General features: G+C 34.9%; 1 protein-coding gene across 4 annotated transcripts in view; it reads left to right on the forward strand.

Annotated features, from left to right (window-relative positions):
* The first annotated feature begins 3900 nt into the window (after positions 1-3900).
* LOC128988819 (sialin-like) overlaps positions 3901-27773 on the forward strand; it is a 76212-nt gene continuing 52339 nt past the window's right edge. Inside the window, exon 1 of one of the 4 annotated variants that reach the window (XM_054410490.1) lies at positions 3901-3954. Coding sequence is in view for 1 of the 4 variants with exons in the window: in XM_054410487.1 (XP_054266462.1) it covers positions 17641-17689 (49 nt within the window). In the remaining 3 variants the exon portion in view is untranslated. Of the gene's footprint in view, positions 3955-17585; positions 17690-27773 lie in introns of those variants that run through there. The other 3 variants (XM_054410489.1, XM_054410487.1, XM_054410488.1) reach the window with 3 other exon arrangements.

Below are 27773 nucleotides of genomic sequence, written 5' to 3' on the forward strand. Positions count from 1 at the left end.
GCATACTTTTCAACATTTTTCGGGGAAAAATTTAACCACCGTATGGCCTCTTTTATTCAAGTTAATTATTGGCCAAACATTTTTTAAATGCCTGGCCTACTCTTTTCTACTTTTAGATGAGTGCATCTTGGGCGTAGGAGAGTTCTGAGCCAAAAAAATTCTGAATTATCACATAGTGAAAAGTCGTTTGTGTTTGGCAAGATTTGAATGTAGGTACCCAGGGACAGAAGCTTCGACAAGGTTCTAGCATGAATAGACAGCTGTGTTCACTGTTCAGCGTGTCAGTGGTGGGTGAGGATGTCAACTAAACAATCTAGGGAAGCCTTACGTATTCCGGTGACGTCATCGCTGTCTATGAAAAGACAAGCCTTGTCTCCAGTGTGACATTGTGTCATTCCGAGCATAAAGTCAACAATCAATAATCCTACCTCAAAACAGGGATAGTTAGATTAACGAAAATAATACTAAATTTAACCTAATATCAAGAGCAGTTGATTTGTACTGCTATGCTTTAACAACGTTAATATTGCAATTATATCAATATACTATAGAGATTTTTAGCGTTGATACTCCTTCTTAATTCTTTTTCATTGAACTTCGTTGTACATCGAAGACTTCACAATTTCACTTAAAAAATTTTACATTGCAGATAGGTACAATCCAATTCTGTCTACAGAGTAATTGTAATAACTTAATTCGCCATTCTATGATATGTGCGGCCATTGACTTTTAGATAAAGTGTTCTATCGATAGTCAATGGTAATAGTTGTAGTAGTTATAGTAGTAACTTGTAACTTACAACAAACAGTAAGTACAACTGTAAGTAACAACTGTTAGTGTGTTTTAGCGAATTTCCCTATAGGGAAGTAGCTATTACCGTAGGTGGCACGGTAAGACCTAGACCCGGGACCGATTTACTTTTTCATTTTGATGTCCCCAGAGGCCAAAAACACCATTCGTTCAAATTTTTATATATGTATATATATATATATATATATATATAGACTTATATATATATATATATATATATACGTCCGTGAACGCGATAACTTGAGTAATTTTTGTCCGATTTTGATGAAATTTGGTTTAAAGGTGTAAAGCGGGATAAACTTGAATGAGTTCGCGAACCAGCACGATCGGACCATGGGAACAGGGCTTTACGGGGGGTTTTATGGGGTAAAAATTGGTTTTTCTCACTTTTGACCCTCAAAACACAAAATTTCCTGATTTCTCTTTACACCTTTTTAAAGAGCTTAAAAAAACAAATAATTTAGTATATAAAAGTATTTTTGTTCAATTATTAGTAACGGAGAAAATTAAAAAAAAATGTAAATTTAAAATTCCCATGTTATTCTTATGGAGAATATTGTCAAAAGTTGTAGTTTGCTTGTTTATGGATATATTTTGATCAAACTTGGCAAATTTATTTATTTTGTACTAAGCTATCAATATTTTACTCAAAAACACACTTTATTAGTTTCCTTGTAGCAGCAAACCTAGGTACTCGTTAAACCTAATGTTATTAAAATATATTTAACTGAAAATCAATTCAGACAAATGGAAATTCGCTTAGTCGGCAGGTTTGCTGCGGCGGGGGTATTTTGTTTTATTTAGCCTAAATGAAAACCGTCGAAAATTGAGAGGGATAAACGATTCTTCCTCTAAACCTGATACCGCTGAACTTTAATAATTAAATTAAATCAAATACCTAATTTATTGTTCTTAGGAGTATCAATCATTCAGCAGACTTAGTCTTGGTCAATTAAAATATTCAGCTAAAAAGTTTGCGGTTATATTAAATATTAAAGTTAATGTACGTATGTTCCCTTAAAATTAAAAATACTATTGATGGATTAATTCTAGGTTATTCAATTGATTTTTTAAGAAGACAATTGTAATGCCAGCATAACAGTAAAGTTTCATTCAACTGTAGGTCTAGTTATAAATATTGTATATACCAAGTGTCCAATTGAGCGAGTGACATCTGACTTTTATTTTATTTGATTTGCTAATTTTTTCCTATAAAACCACTGAAAATCAAGAGAGCAAAACTCTTTCTTCGTTAACAGAAATTTGTAAATAGAAAATTATACGGTCTCTAATTACATAAACTAAAGTTGACTTGTTTGTAGAATTACTAGGTGGGCTAGTTTCTGATTAAATTTTGTCTTGTTAAATCGATCTTTCGTGTTATGAAAATACGTAAATATCAACTTCAACCGGTCAATCACGTGACCACAAGGTCGTCATCTTATCACTGCTCCTTATCAGTGAGATAAGCTTTGGTGACCTTGCGGCTCCAGGTTACACGCCCAGACATTTTTTGTTTCACTCGATGATTACAATAATTTTAATCAGGAAAACAACAAACTAGGGCTGTGCAATTACTCGGGGGAAATTTAAGTTATTATTTTTGAGTTAAGTGGTCAAAATAACCATTGCTAACATTTATTATTGGCAAATAAAAAAATAAAAAAATTGTAATGGATCATTAGATAAGTTTTTACATCACAGTGCGTAATTCATATGGATGAAACATTCTAACTCCAGATATAATATACAAAGGGTTTTAACTGATGCAAATGATATTTCTTTCAAAATTTTCAAACTACGTTTAGTTCTGTTCAAAAAAGCGTTATACCCAAAAGCCACTAAACAAATCAAATAAGATAAATCGAAAAGTAGGAAACATTGTTTTCAGTTTATGGGGAGTATAAACTTATGGATGAAAAAACAATATAATTTGAGGATTGCCAAAATAAAAGACAAAGTAAATAATTTCAGTTATACTTTATTTTAATTTTATAAAAGAAAAACACTTTTGTAGCAAGTAGCAAAACAGGGCTATCTAGCAAAGCAGTTAAGTCTAACAATGGCTTAACATTTTAATCGCATTTACTGCAGAGATTAGGCACTATAAACGTATAATCACCCCATATACCAGTAACATATGATAAACATACTATAAAATATAACCCTGCAAAAGTATTATACCATCCGCACTGCGTCATCCCTAAGACTAGCTGAAACAAAATGACTTAGTGTTTGTTTTGATCATATGAGTCGTAAAGGAAAACGGCACAAAAGAATTACTGTAAATATAGACTGTCAGCCGTGCTGCGGTTACCATGATATGATAGGTTCTGGCGCACTCCGCTGGGAGCGCCGTGTAGTTACGTAGCGTCATAGACAAATAGAATGGTAGCATAGTGATTTATCTATGATGGTAGCGCGTACTAGTAACTAACAGCGCCCCAGCGGTGTGCGCCAGAACCTATGGTAACCGCAGCACAGCTGACAGTCTATGTTCAATTCTTAGATTCATAGTATTTTTCTATGATACTATGTATGCAATTTCGGAAAATTAATTAACTGCCTTTGGATACTGCAAGTAGAACTGTCTTCCAATTGTAAAATCTTACGTCAGTTACAAAGTGTTTCATTTACGGTCACGTTTTTTATATAAGTAATGTCAAGGTTGCACTACAACACCCCCAATGATGTATACAGTTTTTACTGTTTGTTAATCGGAATTTTTTTTCTGAATGAACGGAACAGATATTCAACACACGAACTGTAGGTAAATAAATAGTGACTTTTCTCACTACTCTTTAGTAAAAAATTTCGTTTTTCAATAACAACACTGACAAATTGAAGAGACCACATATATCGACTACCACCTAGTTTGGCAATGAACCAATAGGGGTTGGTACTTAATTAAAATAAAGTTTTACTCCTCCACAAATGTATAAAAAACCCAAGTTGCACCTATATTTAATTATCGACTAGGTCGAAAGTGTGTAATGTAATAGCTGCAGTGTAGGGAGTGGTCTAGGGGGCGCAGGGTTGTAGGGGGGTACATTGATTGTATGACGTCACGACGCCTCCCTCACTCCAACACGAGGTTACCGGCAAGCATCATGGACGAATATAGTTCTTAGCCTCTCTGCCACCGTGAGTATTCCTCCGCCATTGCACCACCTTGTAGTGTATGTAAACTGATAATAAGTGATGTAGTTTGTACCCCCATCATATCTGTTAACTGACCTGCTTGCGCCCTCTAGGTGTACCCTTCATGCACACTTGGCCCCTTGCGAGGTCGAATGTGTGGGATGTACAGTCTTTACGGTAGGGATGTTATACTTATTTGACATATTTTCACGTTTTTGTTAGCTGTACAGTCCTCTTTCTGATAAAGATTTGTTGAGGAAAATTCTAATCGGTAGCCTAATTAATTGTTTAATTAAGGTTTACGACTCTTAAAACTAGGTACTGGGGTTTTAACTGTAAATTAGTTACGTAAATATACCTAGCTCTGGAAATTGGTGTGCTACTTTAGTACAAATAATAATATAAATCTTTTTTTCTTGATCGATTTGCCAATTATTGGGTGATTGAGATACGATGTTAAACTACCTAGTTTCCAGTTATTTTAACAAGTAGTAGGAATGAAATTTTAAATGTACCGTTGTAGGTTGTATGTAACTTTCATAGGAGTGTTGAGGTTGAGAATAAAGGTCAGACTACCAGGAAAAATGTACAACTGAAATTCATTTCACTGTACATTACTTGACATAATCAATGTTTGTGTTTTAATACGTTATAAATTATAAATTGTGTAACACTATGTAGGCTACCCTTACCTAACTCACTGGAGGGCTTCTCTGGTAACGAACGACTTTTCTTATTATTTTCTCCGCTTGATATTACAGAGAGCAAGCAATTTGTTTTTAATTCTTGTTTTGTAGCTGAGTCGCTGAGTGTAAACTATTTCGGGTTTGTGGAATAATAGAAGAACACAGGTTAAATTATGACCCATTCAAAGCCTGCATTGCGTGTAAAAATGTCCCGTCGCAGCCATCGATGTATATAGTCCACAGACAATAGACCACCGTGGTCTAACTATATCTAGATATTTAAGCTATATCTAGTAGATTTTATAGTGAGTTAGACTATGTATACACAGTTGGTCACAGCAACCTGCACTCTTAAGTAAACTCTGGCTTATGAAAAATATATTTTTAAATCAGGAGGGATAAAAAGTGATGTACGAAACTCCCAACCCCCTCTTTTCATTGTTGGGCATGATTGGTTCGTGAAACATCCCCATAGACCTTTTCAACACAAATTATCTAAATCAACCTAATTCACAGAATGTAATTATTGTGCCTTTGCACACATGAGTTTTGTTTGAAGTTTCTCGTTGCAGCAAATATCAGTAATGTAATGCTGTATCCACTAATTTATATTGGCCGTGACTACAAGTGTAAACTACTTTCGTTGTTAAATAGGTTAGAACAAACTTTACAACTAAAAGTGTACAGGTTTGCATCGATTGGTGTATTTCATACCCAGATAGCTTTTATAAATTTGTTGTGAGGTAATTTCATCCTCCATAGTTTTACCTGTTCTTCGTAAACATTTCGATTCGAACATTCAATAACTTGATATTTATGTAAACAAACAAATTTATCAATTTAGAATTGGCTAACAAAGTTTAAAAAGAAAAAAAATGTAATTTAATGTTTTACGTTAATCTCTACTTGGATCAATTTTCTGTTGGCGAACAACTTTGAAGTAGCCTAATGTAATTGTTATGTTAATCCTACTTGAAGTAGCAGCAGCGTGTATAGGAACGTTGCAAGACTAACGATTATATAACAAGAGCAAACGAATCGTCGCATTCGCTTCTCGTTGTTTGATTTGTGTCTCAACTAATTGAGAAGTGGTTGATTTAATCATTTAATAAACCATCCTCTAAAACAAACATGCCATTTAATAGTTTGAGTTATATGATTATATTATTTTATTTTACATAGGTAGATAGTTTTACTTACGATTGCAAAGAAATACGTTTAAACTCAACTTTACAAATTATTTAAGGTAACAATTTAAAATTTACCAAATGCTTATGTAGCTAAATTGGTATTCCTGATAAATAAACTTCGTGGATTTAGTGCTAGGGATATACAGTACATACTTTTTTGTCCTAGGACGCTAGGCACGAGCCTGGGATTGTTTTTCACATTACTTTAGACTACTACACCTAGGGGTTGAGGTATTATCACATGGATAAAATCCAATGGTGATTTGGCGGGAATTGAACCCGGGACCTCTTGGACCGAAGTCCCGCGCTCTAACCACTAGACCAGCTCGCTCCCCAGGGATATACATACTAAAGTAAAAAAATAAAGTACGCGCCTTGGTAGTTTGGTGTGGTATATTCACTACAAACAATTTGAAAATTAACTTTAACGGTACTGAATTGGTAATACAACGATTTCCAGCGTTCCTTACAGTACATCTCCGTCCTAAAGAAAACAAATAATGGTGAAAAGCGCCAACAGCCTCTTTAAAAAAATACAAATTTAAACTGTTTTTGTGCTGGTGATACACAAAAGAAACCCAAAACGGTTTCTTCTAAAACACAGTTTGCAATTGGTGGTATTTATTATTTACTAGCTGTGTGCCCGTTCTACGCACGGGGATCTTTTATAGTAGTCAGTTGAATGTGACAAAAATCACACAATGTTGGGTTTTGGACTTTTGTAAATTTATTTCTTAAGTAGGTAGGCCATGTATTCTATGGAAAAGTACAGGTATTAAGGATTGTCGTCGAAAAGGTTGTTATGAATAAATAGGTAAGCGTATGTACCCAAAAGATGGGCTATGGGCCTATTGGCTGTATGGTCCAGCGATTTCATCACACGGTAAGTAGAAACAGAAAGTGACACATTGGAAAAGCGAGTTTAGCATTATCCGTAAAACTCTGTTACAATCACCCACTGCAATTGTGATTTTTGTTTTTACACTTTACACAATCGCCATTGAAGCGCCGTCAATGAGTGGAAACCTTCTTTGTAAGCTATTGGCGACGATCATTAAGTGTCCCAGCCCTATACAACACTGATTGAAGGTCTTTTTTCTGGTTATCAAAACTCAAGAACAATTTTATACACAAAGAATTTCTGGTTCCTGACCTGGATTATGCCTAGTAATTTAATTTCATTTACGGTTACACTATAATATTGCACTTGCGATTAATCGTCATGTAAGAAAAACATTTTTAATCTCACTTGGTTGGGATTTGCTTTCAAAACGTGATCGGAAATGGTTGCGGTATTTGTAAACAACATTTGTAAACATATCAGTGACAGCTAGAAAAAAATGAACTTTATCATGATTATGTGATAAAAATTGAACGAAAATTTTACAAAAATCGCTCAAAACTGCATTTTTGAACGTCCTTAATTTTATTTACAAAGTAGTGAGGCCATATTTTAATGGCTAAAGACACTCTCGTCAATCCAGTGAATAGATTAAAATGACTTGGATCTTGATATGTACTCTCGTTTTCATGGAGAAGATTGCGTAAAATGCCATCTGAGTGTTACAGACAGACAGAAAGACAGACAGAAAGACAGACAGAAAACAGACAGACAGACAGACAGACAGAAATAGAGATAAGACTTGTTTCTGCTTCTTTAATGTATAAAACGTAGAAATAACCTAAAAATATATAATTCTGAGCAATGTACAGACAAAACTCTAATTTTATTTATATAGATAGAAGAAGATGGGTTGGGTAGGAGGAAAACCAACCAAGTTTTCTATTTGTAATACGAGTATATTCAGCTCTCCTAACAATTGAGAAACCCGCAACAACCAATACCTTTCAAACGCATTGTGTACTATTTATGGTAATAATAAGAAGTCCTACGTAAGAAATTCGAAAACAGCTACTTCTATGTTGTTAGCTAGTTGTGAAGTGATTACTCAAGATGGCAGATGTGAGGAAATTGACAAAAATCTGATCTTCCCAAAAATTACTACAGTATAACACAATTTGCGTACATTTTCCGTTAATTCACTAACACTAGTGGAATGTAGTTAGGTTAGGCTTTTCTAACTCTATACTAACGTAACCTAACCAAAGTTTAATTCACTACCTCTCCTATTGCTAATAATCTATTGCTCTAACAACTAGTAGTAAATTAACGGAAAAGGTCCCAATATGCTAGTTGTGATAGTTAGCGATTCTGATGATGAGTTAGAGGAAAAATCAACGGATTTTCCATTCTTTGCTTTTTTTGTGGTCGATTGAAAGGAGGAAAATAGCTAAAGAGAAAAGCTTAAAACACGTTTTGACATAGTTCAAGTTTGACGGCGAACGAGTCGAATTAAGTACACACACCATCTGACATTGACACGTTGGTATTAGTCATTGCGGCAAAACAAATGACGTAAGGGCAGCTCTTGATCGGCATCTCATAAACCCGTCTTATCATGGGTTTGCCTCATTTACATCCAACTTCAGTAAACTTTATTATGGAAACGTGTTTGTTATAGAATGCGATATGATTGTCGCAAAATTCTTCTACGAAAATGTGGGTTTCGCTACAATTAAAGGTTGATGAAATTTAGGTCGTGCATTAATTGCGCCAAAGAGTTCCTTAACTGCGCCAAGCCCTCAAATGGACTCAAAAAATGTAGTTGCACCAAGCCCAGAGGGGTGAGTTGCTCAGCATTATAAGTTGCTTTAGCAACTTGCTGGTAGAAGGAAGGTCCTTGTTTATGTGTCATCCTAACCTAACCTAAATTAACCTAGCCTAATCTAACCTAACCTAACCTACTCAATTATACCGTCAAAGTGGGCCGGCACTTGGGGCAGTTAATTAACGTATAGGGTGGCTCCCTGGAGTAGTTGGCGCAATTCAGGAATACTCGACTACCCGACTTAGGTCAGTTGGCGTAATTTCAAATCAAATCAAATCAAAATATCTTTATTCGTTATCTGTACATTCTTGGTACATTGAATAGTGTCAATGAATAGCCTATATTACATTAAAAATATTTGTAACATAGGCCCTAAAATTAAAAATTTAATAAAATAAAATTAATAGTACAAATTCTTAAAATATCGAACAGAAGATAAGTCACAGACAATGGTTTTAAACATCAGCACTAAATGGACTAAATTAAATTAAACTAACTAACCAGCACCTCTATAAAAATTATCTAGTGAGTAAATAGCCCTTTCAGTTAAGAAACTTTTTAATGCACGTTTGAATGAATTTAAATTGTTGTTAATTTTAATATAACTTGGTATGTATTTCAAAAATTTGGATCCATTATAGGTTGTTTTCTTTTCAAAAAAATGTAATCAATGTTAATCAGTCTGGATTTTATTCCCACTTCTTGTATTGTAAGAGTGTGTTTGATTGTTTAAAGTAACTTTTTCAGGATTGGATTTTACGTAGATGATTGAATTATAAATGTACTGTCCATAAACTGTAAAAATTTTTAGGCCTTTAAAGTGTTCTACAACAGATTCATCTTTTTGCAGTTTCAACATCTTTCTGATAGCTTTTTTTTGGCTTCTTAAAATCATATCTAAAGAAGTTATGTTTGCAGAACCATAGATGCATAAACCGAATGATATGTGTGAATGGATGAATGAAAAATAAATTTATATCCACCCGAAATTTACTAGCAGGCCTACATTACTTTTAAGTGCGGAATATATTCAGTTTGATTCTTTTTTGACAAAATTGGAAATTTACTAATCTTCAACGTTTATTTGGCCAAACAATTTTTACTAAGTTAATATACACTTATATATAGGAGGTATGCATCTGTATAAAGGTATTTTTGGTAATATGGTTTTTCATAAACAAACTAAGGTGTTTTTATTAGGTATTTACGCTATCATAACTGAAATAATGAAATTAAACGACGTTATCACAATTTCAACACAATACCTTTTACAGTTTGTTACCATGTATATGGACCATCTTATGACAAAATCCAGTTATTTTCTTCTCAATGTATGTGGCCTATAGTTTGTTTTCCAACCACTTCATTATCTAGCAATTGTAATATATATATTACTAGCTGAACCCGGCAGACGTTGTCTTGCCTTTGACTATTTATAATTTAAGTACCGTAACGTTTAATTGTCTTTTTGTATATGAAGTGCTTATAACTAAATTAAAATACGTACGACAACTAATGAAACACATATAGTACAAAGGATAACCGATTCTTTATTATTGCTCTTATAGTAATGCTAGTGGGTAGACAATAATTTTGGTCTTTCTATTCGGCTCAATCACGTCCTGGTTGAAGTACGTTCGCTACACTCACTCACCTTTAGGTTGGAGCTCGTTCGCTACGCTCACTCACCTTTAGGTTGGAGCTCGTTCGCTGCGCTCACTTGCCTTCAGGTTAGCTCGTTCGCTACGCTCACTTGCCTTCAGATTAACTCGTTCACTACGCTAACTCGCCTCCAGGTTGAAGTTCGTTCGCTATGCTCACTCACCTTTTGGTTGCAAATTAGCTGTTGTCATAAATGTAAAAGAAATAATAGTGCTGCACCCTGTTGGTAATCCTTGTAACTTTAATGCTATTGAACATCATAGAACAGAACCAACTTGTTTAATTGAAACAGCTGTTAAGATTCATTAATTCCATTTCTCATAAGGTTAACATGGGAAACTCCAGAGCCACTGGGGCGGAGCCGATTGGACTGATCACGAAATTGATGGTGTATAAACCTATTCTATGAAATTCTACACGTATGTACCAAGTTTCGTGGCAATCGGTTCAGCGGTGTCTGAGTTTATCACTGCCAAACACACATATTATATATATACAAACATCCTCTTTTATACTTATAGATATATTTTTAAATATTACAACCAAATAGGACGACTTGTACTTAGATATGTTTTGACATCAAATAAGGTTAACCTGTCGTCAATCCTATATTTGTCGTCAATTGCCAACTGTTTTGAAAATGGGGATTTTCACCCCGAAACCCGAAACCATAGTAATTTACGACAAATATAGGACTGATTGACGACAGGTTAGTAACCTCCCTTTCTGTCAGCAAATCAATCCTGGAGGCAAATTATGTATAGTCTAAAATAGAATATGCTTTGTACATTTTGGCAATTTATTTTATGGAATACAGATTTAATTCATTCACTTATCAAGAAAATGATGAGTGTTCTCTTATGTTATAACCAAAAAGTAGTGGACTAAAAAATCTTCTTTGAATTATCACGATACATTATTCCGAAGAGAGGGACATCGGTTGACACCAGCGCACCCAAGAGTTGCCGGACATAACACACACCAAACGAGTTTTTTAAAAAAAGGGTGCAATACGTCAAAGTGAAGTGCCTTGCAGTACTCCAGTACTGTGTTGAAATCGACCAATGGTTAAAAGTCTGTCCAAACATTTATCCCAAGATTCATAAAGCTCTTTATTTAACATTTTTGCATAATTTAAATTAGATCTCTATTCAAAGTAAGTCCATTACGATAGAATTATTTAAAATACACATTTAAGAAACGTTAGAGTCAACTTTGTATCATTTTATACTGGTGAATAATTCTATTAATGATTTTTTCAACATGGAGTTATATCATAGATAAAACATAAGTCAATGGTTAAATCTTTCTGCAACTAATAATCTATACAGTATTCGTTACAAAACAAAATATAAATGCAGTGCTGCCAAATTATGAGATTTGTATACTGAAAATCGTATCATCAGGCATGCGCGGCAACTGATGAACTGATGAAGCACACAGAGCATCATTCAAACGGACGCCCCTTTGTTGTTTGACCTTATCACAGCTGATAAGGAAAGTTGTTCGTTCAATGTCGATAAACACAACCTTCAACACATTTAGGAAATCTGGAGTGTTTGTTTACTTGCGATAACTCACATCACATGACTTGCCTCCGTTTTCACCGATAGATTGCATTACAGTGCAGTGAAGAATAAACATATGATCTCAGGTAGTCTTTAACTGTGTACATGATACAGGGGTCGTGCATTAATTGCGCCAAGCCCTTTAAGGGTCCCCAAAAATGCCCTTAGTTGCGCTAAGGCCAAGCCGTATAGGCGTGAGTTGCCAGTAGAAGCAACAACCTTGTATACGTGTCCTCCTAACCTATTCTTACATGCCCTAACCTAACCTAACCTAACCCTAACATAAATTAACCTAACCTAACCTACTCAATTATACAGTCAAAGAAGCCGCCACTTGCGGCCCAGTTAATGAACTAATCGGGTGGCTCCCTGGAGTAGTTGGCGCAATTCAGGAATACCCGACTACCTTTAGGTCAGTTGGCGCAATTAATGCCCACTCGATACAGGTTAACCCACATAACCCTAATTAAATGTACTGAGAATCATTGTTTAGGGATAAAAATCTCATAATTTGGCAGCCCTGTTTCCTCTACTTGATTACCTAGTGTAGACCACTTCGTTAATTGTTATAGTGTTACAGTGCTCACCTAACAATCAAAAGGTCGTAGGTTCGATGTTGAGAAAAGTCAGAAGCTGATGGTTGGAAACTGGACCCAGCTGTTCCTGATCATTGGGCTTTTAAAAATGATCCTGACTGATGAATCAGCTGATCTTAGTCAGTAACAAAGCTACACTATTCAATTCACTTAATTCTCACTCCGATTTGGCATACTCACGTAGGGGGTGTTATACATTGTAATGATTTAATCGTTTTAATCATTTGTTTACCTACGACCGTTTTTTAAAGTAGCCATTTCAGTTCAGTTCTTAGAATTGAAAAGTTTCACTTAACAGCTGTTTACTTTCATATCAACATAGTTTCATTTCATATCAGCATAGTTTTTCTCATATCAACACAGGTAACGGACCAATGAGGTTCAAGTATTGAGAGAAAAGAATTAAAATTGTAATGCTTCGAACGTCAACTAATCAGCTGATCAGCTGATCAGTTGACCAATATAATTGTTGATCCGACTTGTTCATGTTGATACTCGCGTATTCTTAATTAAGTTGGTGGAAGTTAAAGCAAGGCAGATTACCCGATATTTGCCGAATTGTACCTGATACAATATTATTTATGGTAAGAATGCTGCTAGCAATGTAATATTTAACGAAGTTTAACAAACACGTAATTACAGGAAATCAGCTGATTATTATTACACTTTCAGTGGCAATGAAAATACACGAAAACATAACCTCTCTTAAAAGTTATCAGTAGTAATTGTTAGTAATTAAATCCAGATTGATAGTAATTAAAAAACGGTCGTAGGTAAAGTAGTGTGTACGCAACTCGCGTTAATAGTCTTTACGACACTCGTAGAAGTTTTCTACTCGTGACTATAATTTTCTACTCGTGTCGTAGTTGCGTAAACTACTATTTATTCATGGTTTTTACATCGCCCCATCTTATGATAATAAGTGAATACTAACAATTCAACAATGTGAATCAGCTAAGCATATCAAGGCTGCCTACTTATGAGTTCGTTTTATCCCTGTACAATGATTCCATGTTCTTTATCAAATCTAAAACTCGTTTTGATGTGTGTTTGATCCATTCTTCGGCCATAATGACCAAAAATAAAACAGTTAAAACAGCTTTAAGGTGAGTTAAATAGCATAGGAATGATCAGTCACAAAACGTGCTCTTCACACACAATACTAGAACTAGACAAAAACGTAGCTTCTTGCCTTCACGTGATCCTTATGGATTATTCAACAAGGAGGGAATGATTGATCTATGCAGTAACAGTTTTTTCCTTTTATCGATGACCAAATTTCGATTGTCTTAAATGTAAAGAAACATCAACGAATTGCAGAAACTTGGGCCCTGTCTTGACAAAGCTAAATCTAACTCCAACCCAAGTTGCGCTGCTTCATCTGAGTGATTCAAGCCAAGAGTGTAATGAAGAAGTTGAACATACTTTGGGTTTTATAAGTTTGCAATTGGTCAGAAACTGATAAGCAATTGTATTTCTTACCAACAATTAAAATAGCTTTTCGTCCAAATATAATTATTCAAGACAATACAATGTTTTAAGGTTTGTTAACTGCAATACCATATACAGTAGGATGCGGAAAACCATCACACCAAAACCATTACAATGTATAACGCACCACAGGGATCCGACCTTCCAGCCTACAGCATCGGGTTGGAACCGTCCCAAGAAGATTACACTCCTTATTTCAACTTTTACCGACTCATTGCCAAATTAAAATGTTTTCATCCTAATTACTTTTATGCTTCCACGTACACAGTGTTTTGCGGGTCATAACGTCTAGGGTCGAGAATTTAATTTCCTGATATAGTAGCAATGTGAGTTTCCAAGAATCGGTGAACTATGGCGTGCGTAGCGTGTCGGCACGTGATATGGCGTCATGCAACGTCATCATGCCTGCCTCAACTGCTACAACGTGTACAGGAACGCCCCGGCACTGCGTGGTGATACACAGCATCTGCTCTAATATTGTGATTGTAAATTACTAAATGAGAACCATTATTTGAAGTGTATGCCACCAGTTTTTGACCCAAAAAATAAAAACATTTTGAAAATTATTTCTAAACCATTTTGTAGAGCTTAAAAAAAAATTATCTAGTATATTGAAGCGTTATTGTGCGCCTAATGGTTACGGAGATAATTCCAAAATATTTAAATTTAAAATTACCATGTTAAACTGTTGTAGTTTGCTTGTTTATGAACATATTTATTTCTTACTAAGCTATTAAAATTTTACAAAATAAAAAACTTTTTTACCCTCCCTGTTGCAGCAAACCTACTCCTTAAACTAATTATATTTAAATAGGGAATAAATGTGATATTTTTAAGGTGACGTTTTAGTGTAAATCCAATCATGCAAATGGAAATTCGCTTAGTCTGCAGGTTTGCTGCGGCGGGGGTATTTTGTATTCGAAGTACTCTCACACCAGAATGGATCTATCTATATATATAAAAGGCAAAGCCCTCACTGACTGACTGACTGACTCACTCATCACTAATTCTCCCACTTCCCACTTACCTAGAAGGCTGAAATTTGGTACACTGATTCTTTAGGCATTAAATAGGAAAACTAAGTAGTTTTTATTCTAATCGGACAATCGGGCTCCACCCCAGTGGCTCTGGAATTTCCCATGTTAACCTAATGAGTACTTATATTTAAATGGAATTAATGAATCTTAACAGCTGTTTCAATTAAACAAGTTGGTTCTGTTCTATGATGTTAAATAGCATTAAAGTTACAAGGATTACCAACAGAGTGCAGCACTATTATTTTTTTTAAATATTTTACAACAGCTAATTTTAAACCAAAAGTGAGTAAGCGTAGCGAACGAACTTCAATCCGGAGGCGAGTTAGCGTAGCGAACGAGCTAACCTGAAGGCAAGTGAGCTCAGCGAACGAGCTCCTACCGTAAAGGTGAGTTAGCGTAGCGAACGAACTTCAACCAGGACGTGTGAGCGCAGCGAACGAGCTCCAACCTAAAGGTGAGTGAGCGTAGCGAACGAACTTCAACCAGGACGTGATTGAGCCATGCGAACGAGCTCACATATGAAGTTAAACGGGGCAAAGCCCGCGGGTACAGCTAGTATATATATAAAAGGCAAAGCCCTCACTGACTGGCTCACTCACTCACTCACTCACTCACTCACTCACTCACTCACTCAACACTAATTCTCCCACTTCCCATTTACCTAGGAGGCTGAAATTTGGTACACTGATTCTATAGGCATTAAATAGGAAAACTAAGTTGTTTTTATTCTGATCGGACTCTCGGGCTCCGCTCCAGTGGCTCTGGAGTTTCCCATGTTAACCGTATGAGTACTCATATTTAAATCGAATTAATGAATCTTAACAGCTGTTTCAATTAAACAAGTTGGTTCTGTTCTATGATGTGCAATAGCATTAAAGTTACAAGGATTACCAACAGGGTGCAGCACTATTTTTTTTAATTTATGACAACAGCTAATTTGCAACCTAAAGGTGAGTGAGCGTAGCGAACGAACTTCAACCAGGACGTGATAGAGCCATGCGAACGAGCTCACTTATGAAGTAAAACGGGACAAAGCCCGCGGGTACAGCTAGTGTCGTATATACTGGTAAAACATCTGTGTTTAACCAATTGTTACGTATATTTGCTATCATCTGCTACTTAAGACAGATTGAACTGTTAGCTCATCGATCATACGTAAAGGTTTCATAGATTAGAGAACAAGATCGAAACTAGACCTTTAATAATGGTTTATCTTCAAAATATTGATTGATTGGCACCGTAAGCCTACAATCAAGGTTGTATAGGTAAATGAATGATACAGAATAGGTGAGGCACCCTATCAACTATTTGAACGAACAAGGTGGTCGTTTTGATCTTGTTGGTACAAAGTCTTCAGATATGTCTACTTGCTAATGCCCTCTCAACATTGGACGGCTGTTGGTTTCAAATAAAATAAATATACCTATTAAAACTTATTCAATATAGTATAATTCTGAGGGGAAAAATTAATAAAATATTTCACTATGTCATAGAGGTGTAACTAATTATTGGAGAAAATAGAATTGTGGGCACGTAACGGATTTTGACCCGATCGCCATAACCATTTTATTAGGTTTAAGATCCACCTGATGGAATTAGGATGATTTTTATCTCCACGTTAAAGTGATTCAAGACCACACAAAAATGATTATATACGTCTTTAGTAGTAACAGCTAACTTTTAAACAAACAAAAAATATATATATATATATATAAATAGTGGAATTAAGTTACGTAAGGACACTGAAATGTTCTTAGAATATTTCGGTAGTCTCTCACACACACAGACGTGAGATAAGGATGGAGGGGAGGGGGGAGGCGTCGGACAGTCTAGGAGTGTGACGTGGCGTCGGGACTCTTGGACAAGGGCCGAGACGCCAGGTCAGCCACCCGCGGGGAAAACAGGGAATTGCGGGGATAGAAAATGACTCTTTGAGCAAGAAAGCAGCTGTTTGTCGTGAATGTGCTTTAAAAGGAACTAGAGGTCGTCCAGTGGTCGAAAACTCGCCCAAAAATATCTTATGTACATACTTCTCTATATTCACCCCACAGATAAAACACGTGATTGGAATTAATTCCATTCGTTTTGATTTTCTGTTTATAATTCATTGTTATTTCGTCACCAGTATGGCAACGCACAAGTCCCATGTTATTTTTTTTTAATTTTGAATTAATTTCTGTTTATTTTTTAGCCTAGTTCTGCACATCTACAGGAAAATATCTTTCTAACAGGAACAGGATGCATTGATTCTCTCTGCGATGCACACGAGCTGAGAAAAAAGGTTTTTAAGGAAACATGCTTGCCTATTAATTTAATAGGTAGGGAAAAGTACATTCATATTTTTTTATATTAATTGAAAATCGCAATACCCTAAATATGTTACAACTGTAGTCATGTTTCCGATTGGGCCTGATTGTAACATATTTCATGATGTTTTTAATTTTTCAAAAGTATACAGTATTGTTGTAAAAATAACTTAGTGTTAGAATACCCTCTTAAATATGCACAGTTGATTCTTGTTGAACCGCATTTGTTTGTGAAAGGTCTAAACCAAATTGTATCTTACAAACTGTGAAGGGTAAGGTTATGTCTATTTCGAAGCTCATAAACATTTACGAACTTCAAAGATATCTTCCTAGTAGCACCTTTCGAGCTAACATAGCTCAAGGTACAAGTCAAAACTATCCCACTAGAGGGATTGCAGCGGGCAATATCGTCTTGGCAGACCTAGCGAATGTCAAGCTAGTTCCGCCCAGTGCGCGACTGTACTTCCATCCGCGAGTGTCCAAGATGCCTCAATCTCATGTGTTCGAGTTAGCGAAGAGAATCCTCTGTCGATGTGAGTTACGTAACGTGTAACGTGTTACATAACCTCTGTGTTCAACTAACCTAACGCTAACAGCTGATTGCGGTTTCATTGTTGGACATTTCCATTGTTGACGCCAATTGTTGCCAAGGGACGCGACCTTCGACCAATCGGTTGTATTCGACCTATCGATCGCATTCCACTCACGTAAGAGCTTAACACCCTCATTATGCCGGCTGATCGTTTTATTGTAATAACCGCTGGATCATTCCGGTGCAAAAGATAAAGAAGTGGTTTGGTTACGTAACCAGTCTGGTTATACAACTCGTCGCATTAATGACAGGTTGCAATAAAACAAGACTTGAAAAGTGTAATTGATTAATTGAGCAATTTAAAATGGGGTTGCCCTCTATCCTGTTGCGTCATCATTTAGGCCTGGTCGTTTTGAAGTATTTCGTGTCAGAAATTTTATGTATAACACAATGGGAATGAAATATGTAAATTTAACTAATAAAAATCATATTTTTTTTTTTTATTTATCACTTCTAGGTAACAAACATTAGGATATGAAGAATACTTAACAAACAAGTCTATAACTGTTTAATTTTGCCAATGAAATAATTTAGTTAATTAAGGACGTATGTTTCCATGAATGAGTTATAATGTAACTCCATTAAGACTTGCGTAAAGCGTTATAAAATAAATCTAAATTTCTCAGATGGGTATAAAATCGTTGCAGCACCGTAATTCCATCGTATTATATTGAGAGGACACGAGAAATTTTAAATTTGCTTCCTGATTAAAATGTTCTCTTGGGAAAGAAAAGTCATGTAAAATTAGGTACATGTTATGAGGATTCAAAGTGTCCCCAATGAAAGAAGGCCTAATGTTCATTTGTTCATTACCATTTTACTTGCAAAACGCTAAAGAAGATTGTTTAACATTAACAAAATTTATAAGTTTGCCTTATTTGTTGTTTGTAACGTGTGTTTGAGTAAAAGTAAATTACAAACTATCACAAGTTTAAGTAAAGTAAAAGTCGTAAAATTAAAGGTCTCAATTAAATTGATAAACTATTAACCTGTTAACCCAAACGTAATATTTGGAGACTGGCCAGAGCCGTTATGTAATGCGGTTTACATCGTAAGGAAGTATTTAAATTCTTACACTCTATGATATTTTGGTGTATCTTTTAGTTCATTTGGTTTTACAAGCGTAGACTATTTTTCAGCAACGTATTAAAGTACTTGACATACATTTGGAATGTTAGAGAAAACCAAATAGTTTATCCATTGTGTGCATACAAAAATTAATAATAAATATACATAAATCCTAATCAGTGAAAAAGTGAATAAGTCTATTGCTGAGACTTTAAACACTTAATAAAATTAATTTTATCATATTAATTTATCAATAAACGATCGGGATAGCGGCTTACGGCTCCGATCGAAAGCGTGACAGTTTTCATCTTAGTTTAATGTGCGTTGAATCTAGACATTTAAAATTAATTATAAATTGTAAAAGCCATTTACGGTATATAGTTTTTACACATACACACACCATTTGCCTACCATTAAAAAATTAATGTGTTTTTAGTGCATTGTGTGTTAAATGTTAAAGAAAAATTTTGTTGCCCCAAGAGTTTTTGTGGAAATTTTTCATAACTGTAGGTAGTGTGTTCTGCTACTTGTTCTTGTTACTAAATATTATAGTATTTTGATAATTGTAATACTCCCTAAGTATCTGCTAATAGTTTTTTAACATCACAAGTTTACTTAGTATTTTCAAAAGTCGAGTCAGTGCTTAGTTTTACTATTTACTTAATTTTTGTTAATTTCGTTACGTATGTAAGATTTAATTTACTGAGCTGATCACATAACTGTCAGTTAAATTGCTTAATATTTTCTAGCATAAAAAATACTGGTAGGGAGTGTTCATAATTCATTAATATTTATCCATATTTTACAACATATTTAAAATCTCACTGCGTACTCAAAGACTGCAAAATTAAAAACATCACGTCAGGAATAACAGTTACTCTCGGTATAAAACATTTCCTCTATTACTTATTAACATGTAAGTTCTGACAGGGTGGTATGGCCTGGATGCTATCCAATCGACAATGACCTCATTACGGCAATGTTTAGTGTGTCAGCATTTGCGAGAAGTGTTTAGAACTTGCCACCGTGCTGGCATCTTGTGGCCAAACGATCAACTAGTCTTGCGTGCTGCGACCTGTGGTCATAAATTGTAACTACGTCGGACTGCGCAATGTATAGCACACTGTATATTGTCACGTACTTCATTGTGTAGACTGTTATGGCGTTTACGAGTAACTTATAACAATGTGTTTGTGTCATGAATGAAAATGTTTACGTGGAAATAAACCAATGAAAATGGTAGGTATCTTTGTGAAAGCATTTTTTAACACCAAGTATTTGTGACTTTGATAGAGATAAATATTTTTCCTACAGTTACCTAACAATGTACATGTTCTCTCACTGATTTGAGAAAGCAAAGTGGCCAATTCGCTCATCAGTGAGACAATGTTAACATTGTCTCACTCTAATTACTTTGTCTCACTCCAGATTTGCAACGAGAAGGCACGAAATAGTGAGCGCGTAACATGCAGGCAACGTCGTATGCGCGCGAAATACGTTGGCAGCACTGGCTGTAAATCAGCTGGTCAGCTGTTGTACTGTTGTATTTGTCACTTCACATTAAATGTTATATTAAAAGTTCACTTCTGTGTAAAAATACGTTATGTTCCTTCACCAATTTATTTGTTTTATGGTAACTGTAGGAAAAGTATAATGTGCAACTCGAGTTCAAAGTACAATTGCCTCACTCGAGAAACCATTCCTCACTCGCCTACGGCTCGTGTGTAAGAATTTCCCTCGAGTGAGTCAATTGCTCACTTTTCTCACTAGTTGCACAAATAACTATTACCTACGACCGTTTTTTAAAGTAGCCATTTCAGTCCAGTTCTTAGAATTGAAAAGTTTCACTTTACAGCTGTTTACTTTCATATCCGCATAGTTTCATTTCATATCCGCATAGTTTTCTCATATCCACACAGGTAACGGACCAATGAGGTTCAAGTATTGAGAGAAAAGAATTAAAATTGTAATGCTTCGAACGTCAACTAATCAGCTGATCAGCTGATCAGTTGACCAATTTAATTGTTGATCCGACTTGTTCATGTTGATACTCGCGTATTCTTAATTAAGTTGGTGGAAGTCCAAAAATAAATGAAATATTTGCCGAATTGTACCTGATACAATATTATTTATGGTAAGAATGCTGCTAGCAATGTAATATTTTACGAAGTTTAGTTTCACAAACACGTAATTACAGGAAATCAGCTGATTATACAACAAGTCGTTGCATCACTTTCAGTGGCAATGACAATACACGAAAACATAACCTCTCTAAAAAGTTATCATTAGTGATTGTTAGTAATTAAATCCAGATGGATAGTAATTAAATACCCCCGCCGCAGCAAACCTGCAGACTAAGCGAATTTCCATTTCCCTGAATGGATTTACACTAAAATGTCTCCTTAAAAATATCACATTTATTCCCTATTTAAAAAGAATCAGTTTAAAACATACTTAGGTTTGCTGCAACAGGGAGGGTAAAAGTGTTTTTTATGTAGGCTAAAATGTTAATAGTTGGTAAGAAATAAAAACATTTTCCAAATTTGGGCAAAATATGTTAATAAACAAGCAAACTACAACAGTTTACTTATTCTCAATAAGAATACCATAGAAATTTTAAATTTACAATTTTTTGGAATTTTCTCCGTAACTATTAGGCGCATTATAACGCTTCAGTATACTAAATTATTTGTTTTTTTAAGCTCTACAAAATAGTTCAGAAAGAAATTGCAAAATTTTATGCTTTTTGGGTCAAAAATGGGAAAACCCATTTTTACCCCATAAAAGCCCCCATAAACCCCCGTTCCCATGGTCCGATCATGCTGGTTCGCGAACTCGTTCGAATAAACGTAGGTTTACACGTTTGTACCAAATTTCATCAAAATCGGATCATTTTTGCTCGAGTTATCGCGCTAATGGACACACATATATATATATATATATATATATATATAAATATATATATAAATATATATATAAATATATATATATATATATATGAATTTGAACGGATGGTGTTTTTGGCCTCTAGGGACCTCAAAACGAAAAAAAAAATCGGTCCCGGGTCCAGGTCTTACCATGAGTACTACGGTAATAGCTTATTCCCTATATGGGAAATTCGCTAAAAACGGTCGTAGGTAAAGTAGTGTACGCAACTCGCGTTAATAGTCTTTACGACACTCGTAGAAGTTTTTAAGGCACTCGCCAAGGCTCGTGCCTTAAATTTTCTACTCGTGTCGTAAAGACTCACTTAACGCAATCGTTGCGTAAACTACTAAATAATTGTTGTTTATTAAAAGTGTTATCCTCTGTTTCTGCGATTGTTTTCTGTTTTAGTAATTTAATTAGTAGGTTTATGTACTTTCGTAATTTTGACCTGAAGTCTGTTTCATAACTACAAGTACACTATAAACTGTAGGTCCCTTAGTTGCAATTAGCTGTATGGGCTATTAATTAACAGCTGTGTCTAAGGAATGTTGGCCTTAGTCACTAACAAGACTACAAGATCGCGCCACTCATCCTACACTCAACTCGCATTAGGTATACCATTTCAATGTTTTACTACTGTTCTAAATTCAATAGAATATGCATAGTAGTTTTCAAAGAAAATCCTTCGATATCTTATAAGAGAGTACTTTTTGTTATTAGACTCATAAATAGCACGTTTAAAAAAAGTAGCAATTAAAATACCCCCGCCGCAGCAAACCTGCAGTATAAGCGAATTTCCATTTGCCTGATTGGATTTACACTAAAACGTCTCCTTAAAAATATCACATTTATCTATTCCCTATTCTCCATAAGAATAACATAGAAATTTTAAATTTACAATGTTTTTAAATTTTCGCCGTAACCATTATGCGCATAATAACGCTTCAAAACACTGAATTATTGTTTTTTTAAGCTCTACAGAATGATTACAACTAAATTATTGGGTTTTAAGCTCTACAAAATGGTTGCTAAATTATATGTTATTTTGGTCAAAACTGGGAAAACTAGATTTTTACCCCATAAAACCCTCCATAAACCCCAGGCTCCAGGTCTTACCGTGCCACCTACGGTAATTTATACTTCTCTATAGGGAAATTCGCCAAAACTACCAAAAAGTTCCTACTTGTTAAATTCTTGTAATTTAAAAATACCCCCGCCGCAGCAAACCTGCACACTAAGCGAATTTCCATTAGCCTGATAGGATTTCACATTAAAATGCCTCCTTAAAAATATCATATTTATTCCCTATTTAAATAGAATTAGTTTAACGAGTACTTAGGTTTGCTGCAACAGGGAGGGTAAAAAGGTGGGGTTTTTTATGTTAATAGTTTAGTCAGAAATTAATGTATTTACCGAATTCTATCAAAATACGTTCATAAACAAGTAAACTACAACAGTTGACTTATTCTCCATAAGAATAACATGGGGATTTTAAATTTACAATTTTTGGAATTTTCTCCGTAACCATTAGGCGCACAATAACGCTTCAATATTCCAAATTATTTGTTTTTTAAGCTCTACAAAATGGTTTGGAAATAAATTGTAAAATTTTGTGTGTTTAGGGTCAAAAATAGGAAAAACCTACTTTTACCCCATTAACCCCCGGTCCCCATAGTCCGATCATGCTGGTTCACGAACTCGTTCGAATAAATTGTAGGTTTACACGTTTGTACCAAATTTCATCAAAATCGGATCATTTTTGCTCGAGTTATCGTGCTAACGGACACACATATATATATATTTATATATATAGATTTTTATATATAGATTTGTTCATAACTGTGATCATGGCCTAAGAGCCGAAACATGTAAGTTTATTCAATAAATTAATAACTTAAAGGGTACTAAATGTTTAATTACTTATTTAGTTTATTAATATATACATATATATATATGAGTTAGAACGGATGGTGTTTTGGCCTCTAGGGACCTCAAAACGAAAAAAATAAATCGGTCCCGGGTCCAGGTCTTACCATGAGTCCTACGGTAAAATTGCTCAATTCCCATTGGCCCCGGATATACTTCCCCCAAGTTATTTCTTCCGTAGTATGTTAATAAAGTCCATTTAAAAATAACTTGGCTTGCATTCAGAAAACGTTATATTTATTGTAGCTGTAAATTCTTTTTACGATGAAAGTGAGACTGTTTCAACATTAAAGTGAATAAATTATATAAATCGCAACAGCTGAGCGGTGGGCGGCCGTGAATGGCCACTGACCTCGGCAAAGACGGCTAAAATGTAACGCCAATGTCAAAGACGTGCGAAGTTTGCAACATTGGAATCGTTTTAAATAGTCCGAGGATAAAAACATAGAACATACTTCCTTAGTAGATTTCTCATCCTTATGGAACATCTGAAGCCAATTTTACTGTTATTTCTGTCCGGTGTGCACTGTAGACGTCGTGTTTTGTTTACAATCTGTTTCTTGCTATTACAGTAATTAAAAACCTTGTTTAAGCAAATAAAACGATTAAACCATAAACAATAACTCGTCCTCTAGTAATATAACCATACAGTAGAGCACAAATCATGAAATTAACCCTAAAATAATTGAAACCAAATTTCGTCGAGACTATCGATCAGTGTCACAGTGACATGAACACTATGACATGTGACATGAACTAGACACGAAAAACGAGCTTCAAAATGTACAATGGGATGAGAAGTCTACTTGTGTTGGTTAGTATATAATAAAACGTATAAAAAATTACGTATAAAAAAAATTTATATAAAAAAGAAACTAGAATACTGCTGTATTACAGTATTTTTAAACCCTTTTTTTAGTAGTAAAAACAAAATTAGTTAAGGAAGATACATTTTTTCTATCACGTTTGCAAAATCAGTTGATTGCAATGGAAATATTTTAAAAGTGGAAGTCTAACTACTAAATAATAGTCCTATTGCATTAATGCATAAGGATAAGAAGGTATTAATGGTACAAATATATAACAGAATTACAGAAATCATAACGTAACTACTGTATAATAAATATTATAGTTGATTAGTTTCGGCTAAGGAGTTTTAGTTTTAGTTATTACTAACTATAGGTGTATGGTTGCAATGGCGGGTTTATTTCCAAATTGCAGATTATGTTCTGTTTGGTTCTGATTCAATGTTATTAGTTTAATGACAATGATTTTTTACTACAAATTTAATGTCATTATTCTTACGTTTTTAAATTGTTGCGAACGGTGTGCTTTTAGCCAGCTTCCTATATATAGGGAATAAGCTATTACCGTATGTCTCATTGTAAGACCTAGACCCGGGATCGATTTAATTTTTCGTTTAGATGTCCCAAAAGAAAAAAAAAATTATTTACTTTATATACAAAATTTAATTATTTTATACTAAGCTATATATTTTTCACTAAAAAGCACATATTATTAGCCTCCCTGTAGCAGCAGACGTAAGGGCTCGTTAAATTTAATGTTATTTAAATAGCTCTGTCAAAACAAAATCAGGCAAATGGAAATTCGATGAGTCTGCAGGTTTGCAGCGGCGGGGGATTTAAAATTCAGCTCTTGTTATATAGCTTGGTCTGTTAAAACATCTTCAATTGTAAAGGTTTTTTTGAATTGATGCTTGTATTACCAGGCAATTTATTTTCAGATAAACACGGTTTAAAATAATAAAAACAAACAGGAAAATCGAAGTAGTTTAGTGAGTGAGAATTCAATAATATTTAATTTATTGACCAAACACCACCAAGTAGATTTGTCTCATTGGTTTCTATAAGAATAACATCGCGAAAATTGGAAGCTCACCTAAAAACTGTAGTTAGCGCTGAAAGCAGTTTCTTGTCCAGAGAAGTACGGCAATCGCATTGGCCTTTGCGTGAGTTGAGCTCTCCGATCGAAACCAACTAGTTTGATATACATCTTGGGAAATTTCTGTTACTGTACTTGGAACACAGTTAGCTGTTAATCTTGTGATCAAATTTCTTCCAATAATAATTGTAATTTAACAATCGTTTCGCTATTGAGTTTCCTACAGTTACTATAAATCGTATAAATAATTAGTCTTTCAAACCAACAGTTTTTAGGTTAGACTAGCTGTGTACCCGTTCTACGCACGGGGATCTTATAATATTCAGTTGAAACCTTCTTATATAAAGAACAGCAGTTGGTTTGCATATTTTAAGATATGCTGGCCAAACTATTATACATAGCTTCATTTTATGTTGTTTTTTGTTGTTCCGGATCGGTATGACAATCAATAAAAGGTTAAATTACCTCTGTGTCTGCCGGTCGATCCTATAACGGTAGGCTTACTTTTATTTTTACTATCTGATCTCGTTTGCATGGCTCAATCACGTCCTGGTTGAAGTTCGTTCGCTACGCTCACTCACCTGTATGTTGGAGCTCGTTCGCTGCGCTCACTTTCCTTCAGGTTAGCTCGTTCGCTACGCTCACTTGCCTTCAGGTTAGCTCGTTCGCTACGCTCACTCGCCTCCAGGTTGCAAATTAGCTGTTGTCATAAATGTAAAAGAAATAATAGTGCTAGTGCTGCACCCTGTTGGTAATCCTTGTAACTTTAATGCTATTGAACATCACAGAACAGAACCAACTTGTTTAATTGAAACAGCTGTTAAGATTCAATAATTTCATTTCTCATAAGGTTAACATGGGCTTCCAGAAATTCCACGTCAAAAATCGACAAAAACTTGATTTTCAAGGGTTTACTGTTAAATATCTAACTGTCTCATATTCGATGAAATACGTCTAAAACCATCTCATATATGTATAGTATTTGGAAAATAAGTTTCAGGCGGGACAGTGCTATAGTTATTGAGGAGTAGTTGTAATAAAGTGCGTATTTTAGCGTTACCAAGAGAATGACAGATAGACAGACAGACAGACAGACAGACAGACAGACAGACAGAAATTGAGATAAGGTTTGATTCGGTTTCTCTGACCTATGAAATGTAAAAATAACCAAAAAGTTCATTATTCTAAGCAATGTACAGACAAAACTCTAATTTTATTTATATAGATTAAATCCAAGGGTTGGACGAAATGGGCAACGCTGCACCAGCTGATCGTAGTGATGTGTTGCCAGCTTATTTTTAAGTGTACACGTATTAAGTGCCTAATAAAAGCACATTTGTGGTTGCGTTTTATTAATACAGTACCCCGAATCTCCAAAAGTTCTAGGATTATTAAAATCAAATCTATAACTTCGACCAACTTTATAAATCATGTCATTTCAACGCATTTCTATATAACAGACTTTGTATATTTTCCTTACAAAATCTTATTTTATGAAACCTTTTTGGTTATTTTTTCACCTACTGTAAATTTAAACACTGACAATTTAGACATGATATTTAGATATGTTTCTTACCCAGGAACATTGGTCTAAAATATTGGTAGAGAGTTCAGGGACACCCTGTATAATGTGGACCAACCATATGGACGCGACACATGCTCATTGAATCAAGCCCTTACTAAATCCCCAACTACGATTTGCCAACTAGGGCTTTTATTTTGTATTGTATAAATAAACCTCAATGTAGACGAAGAGCGGAAATATCTGCCACAGAACCATCAAACAATGACGTCACGACGAATGATCGCGTGCCAGAGACAATGATGCTGTCTATCATACAATACGACAATACTAGCAGTTACTACGTCACTCATGGTGCAAGGGCAGGCTCCATTCATGATATCTGCTCAGCTTATTTATATTTATCTGTAGCCAGTTGAAGAAGAAAAATAACATTATGTTTGACTTCGAACAGTGCGAATAGACGCCACGTCCTATTGTTGTATATAATTTGTGCGAGCAAGCATACAAGCAAACATTGCTCATATAAGAGTATAATTTGTGCAAGCAAGCATACAAGCAAACATTGCTCATATAAGAGTATAGTAGGATAGATGGAACGCGTACTTGACTATTTTCAAGACGATGCTTATACAAACAAAGGTTCAATAGTGTATTATTATGTTTGAATTCGACACAA

This window comes from Macrosteles quadrilineatus, unplaced genomic scaffold, assembly GCF_028750875.1.
Source record: "Macrosteles quadrilineatus isolate MER2022 unplaced genomic scaffold, UCM_ALF_1.0 Scaffold_3__2_contigs__length_128488019, whole genome shotgun sequence".
Taxonomy (NCBI): domain Eukaryota; kingdom Metazoa; phylum Arthropoda; class Insecta; order Hemiptera; family Cicadellidae; genus Macrosteles; species Macrosteles quadrilineatus.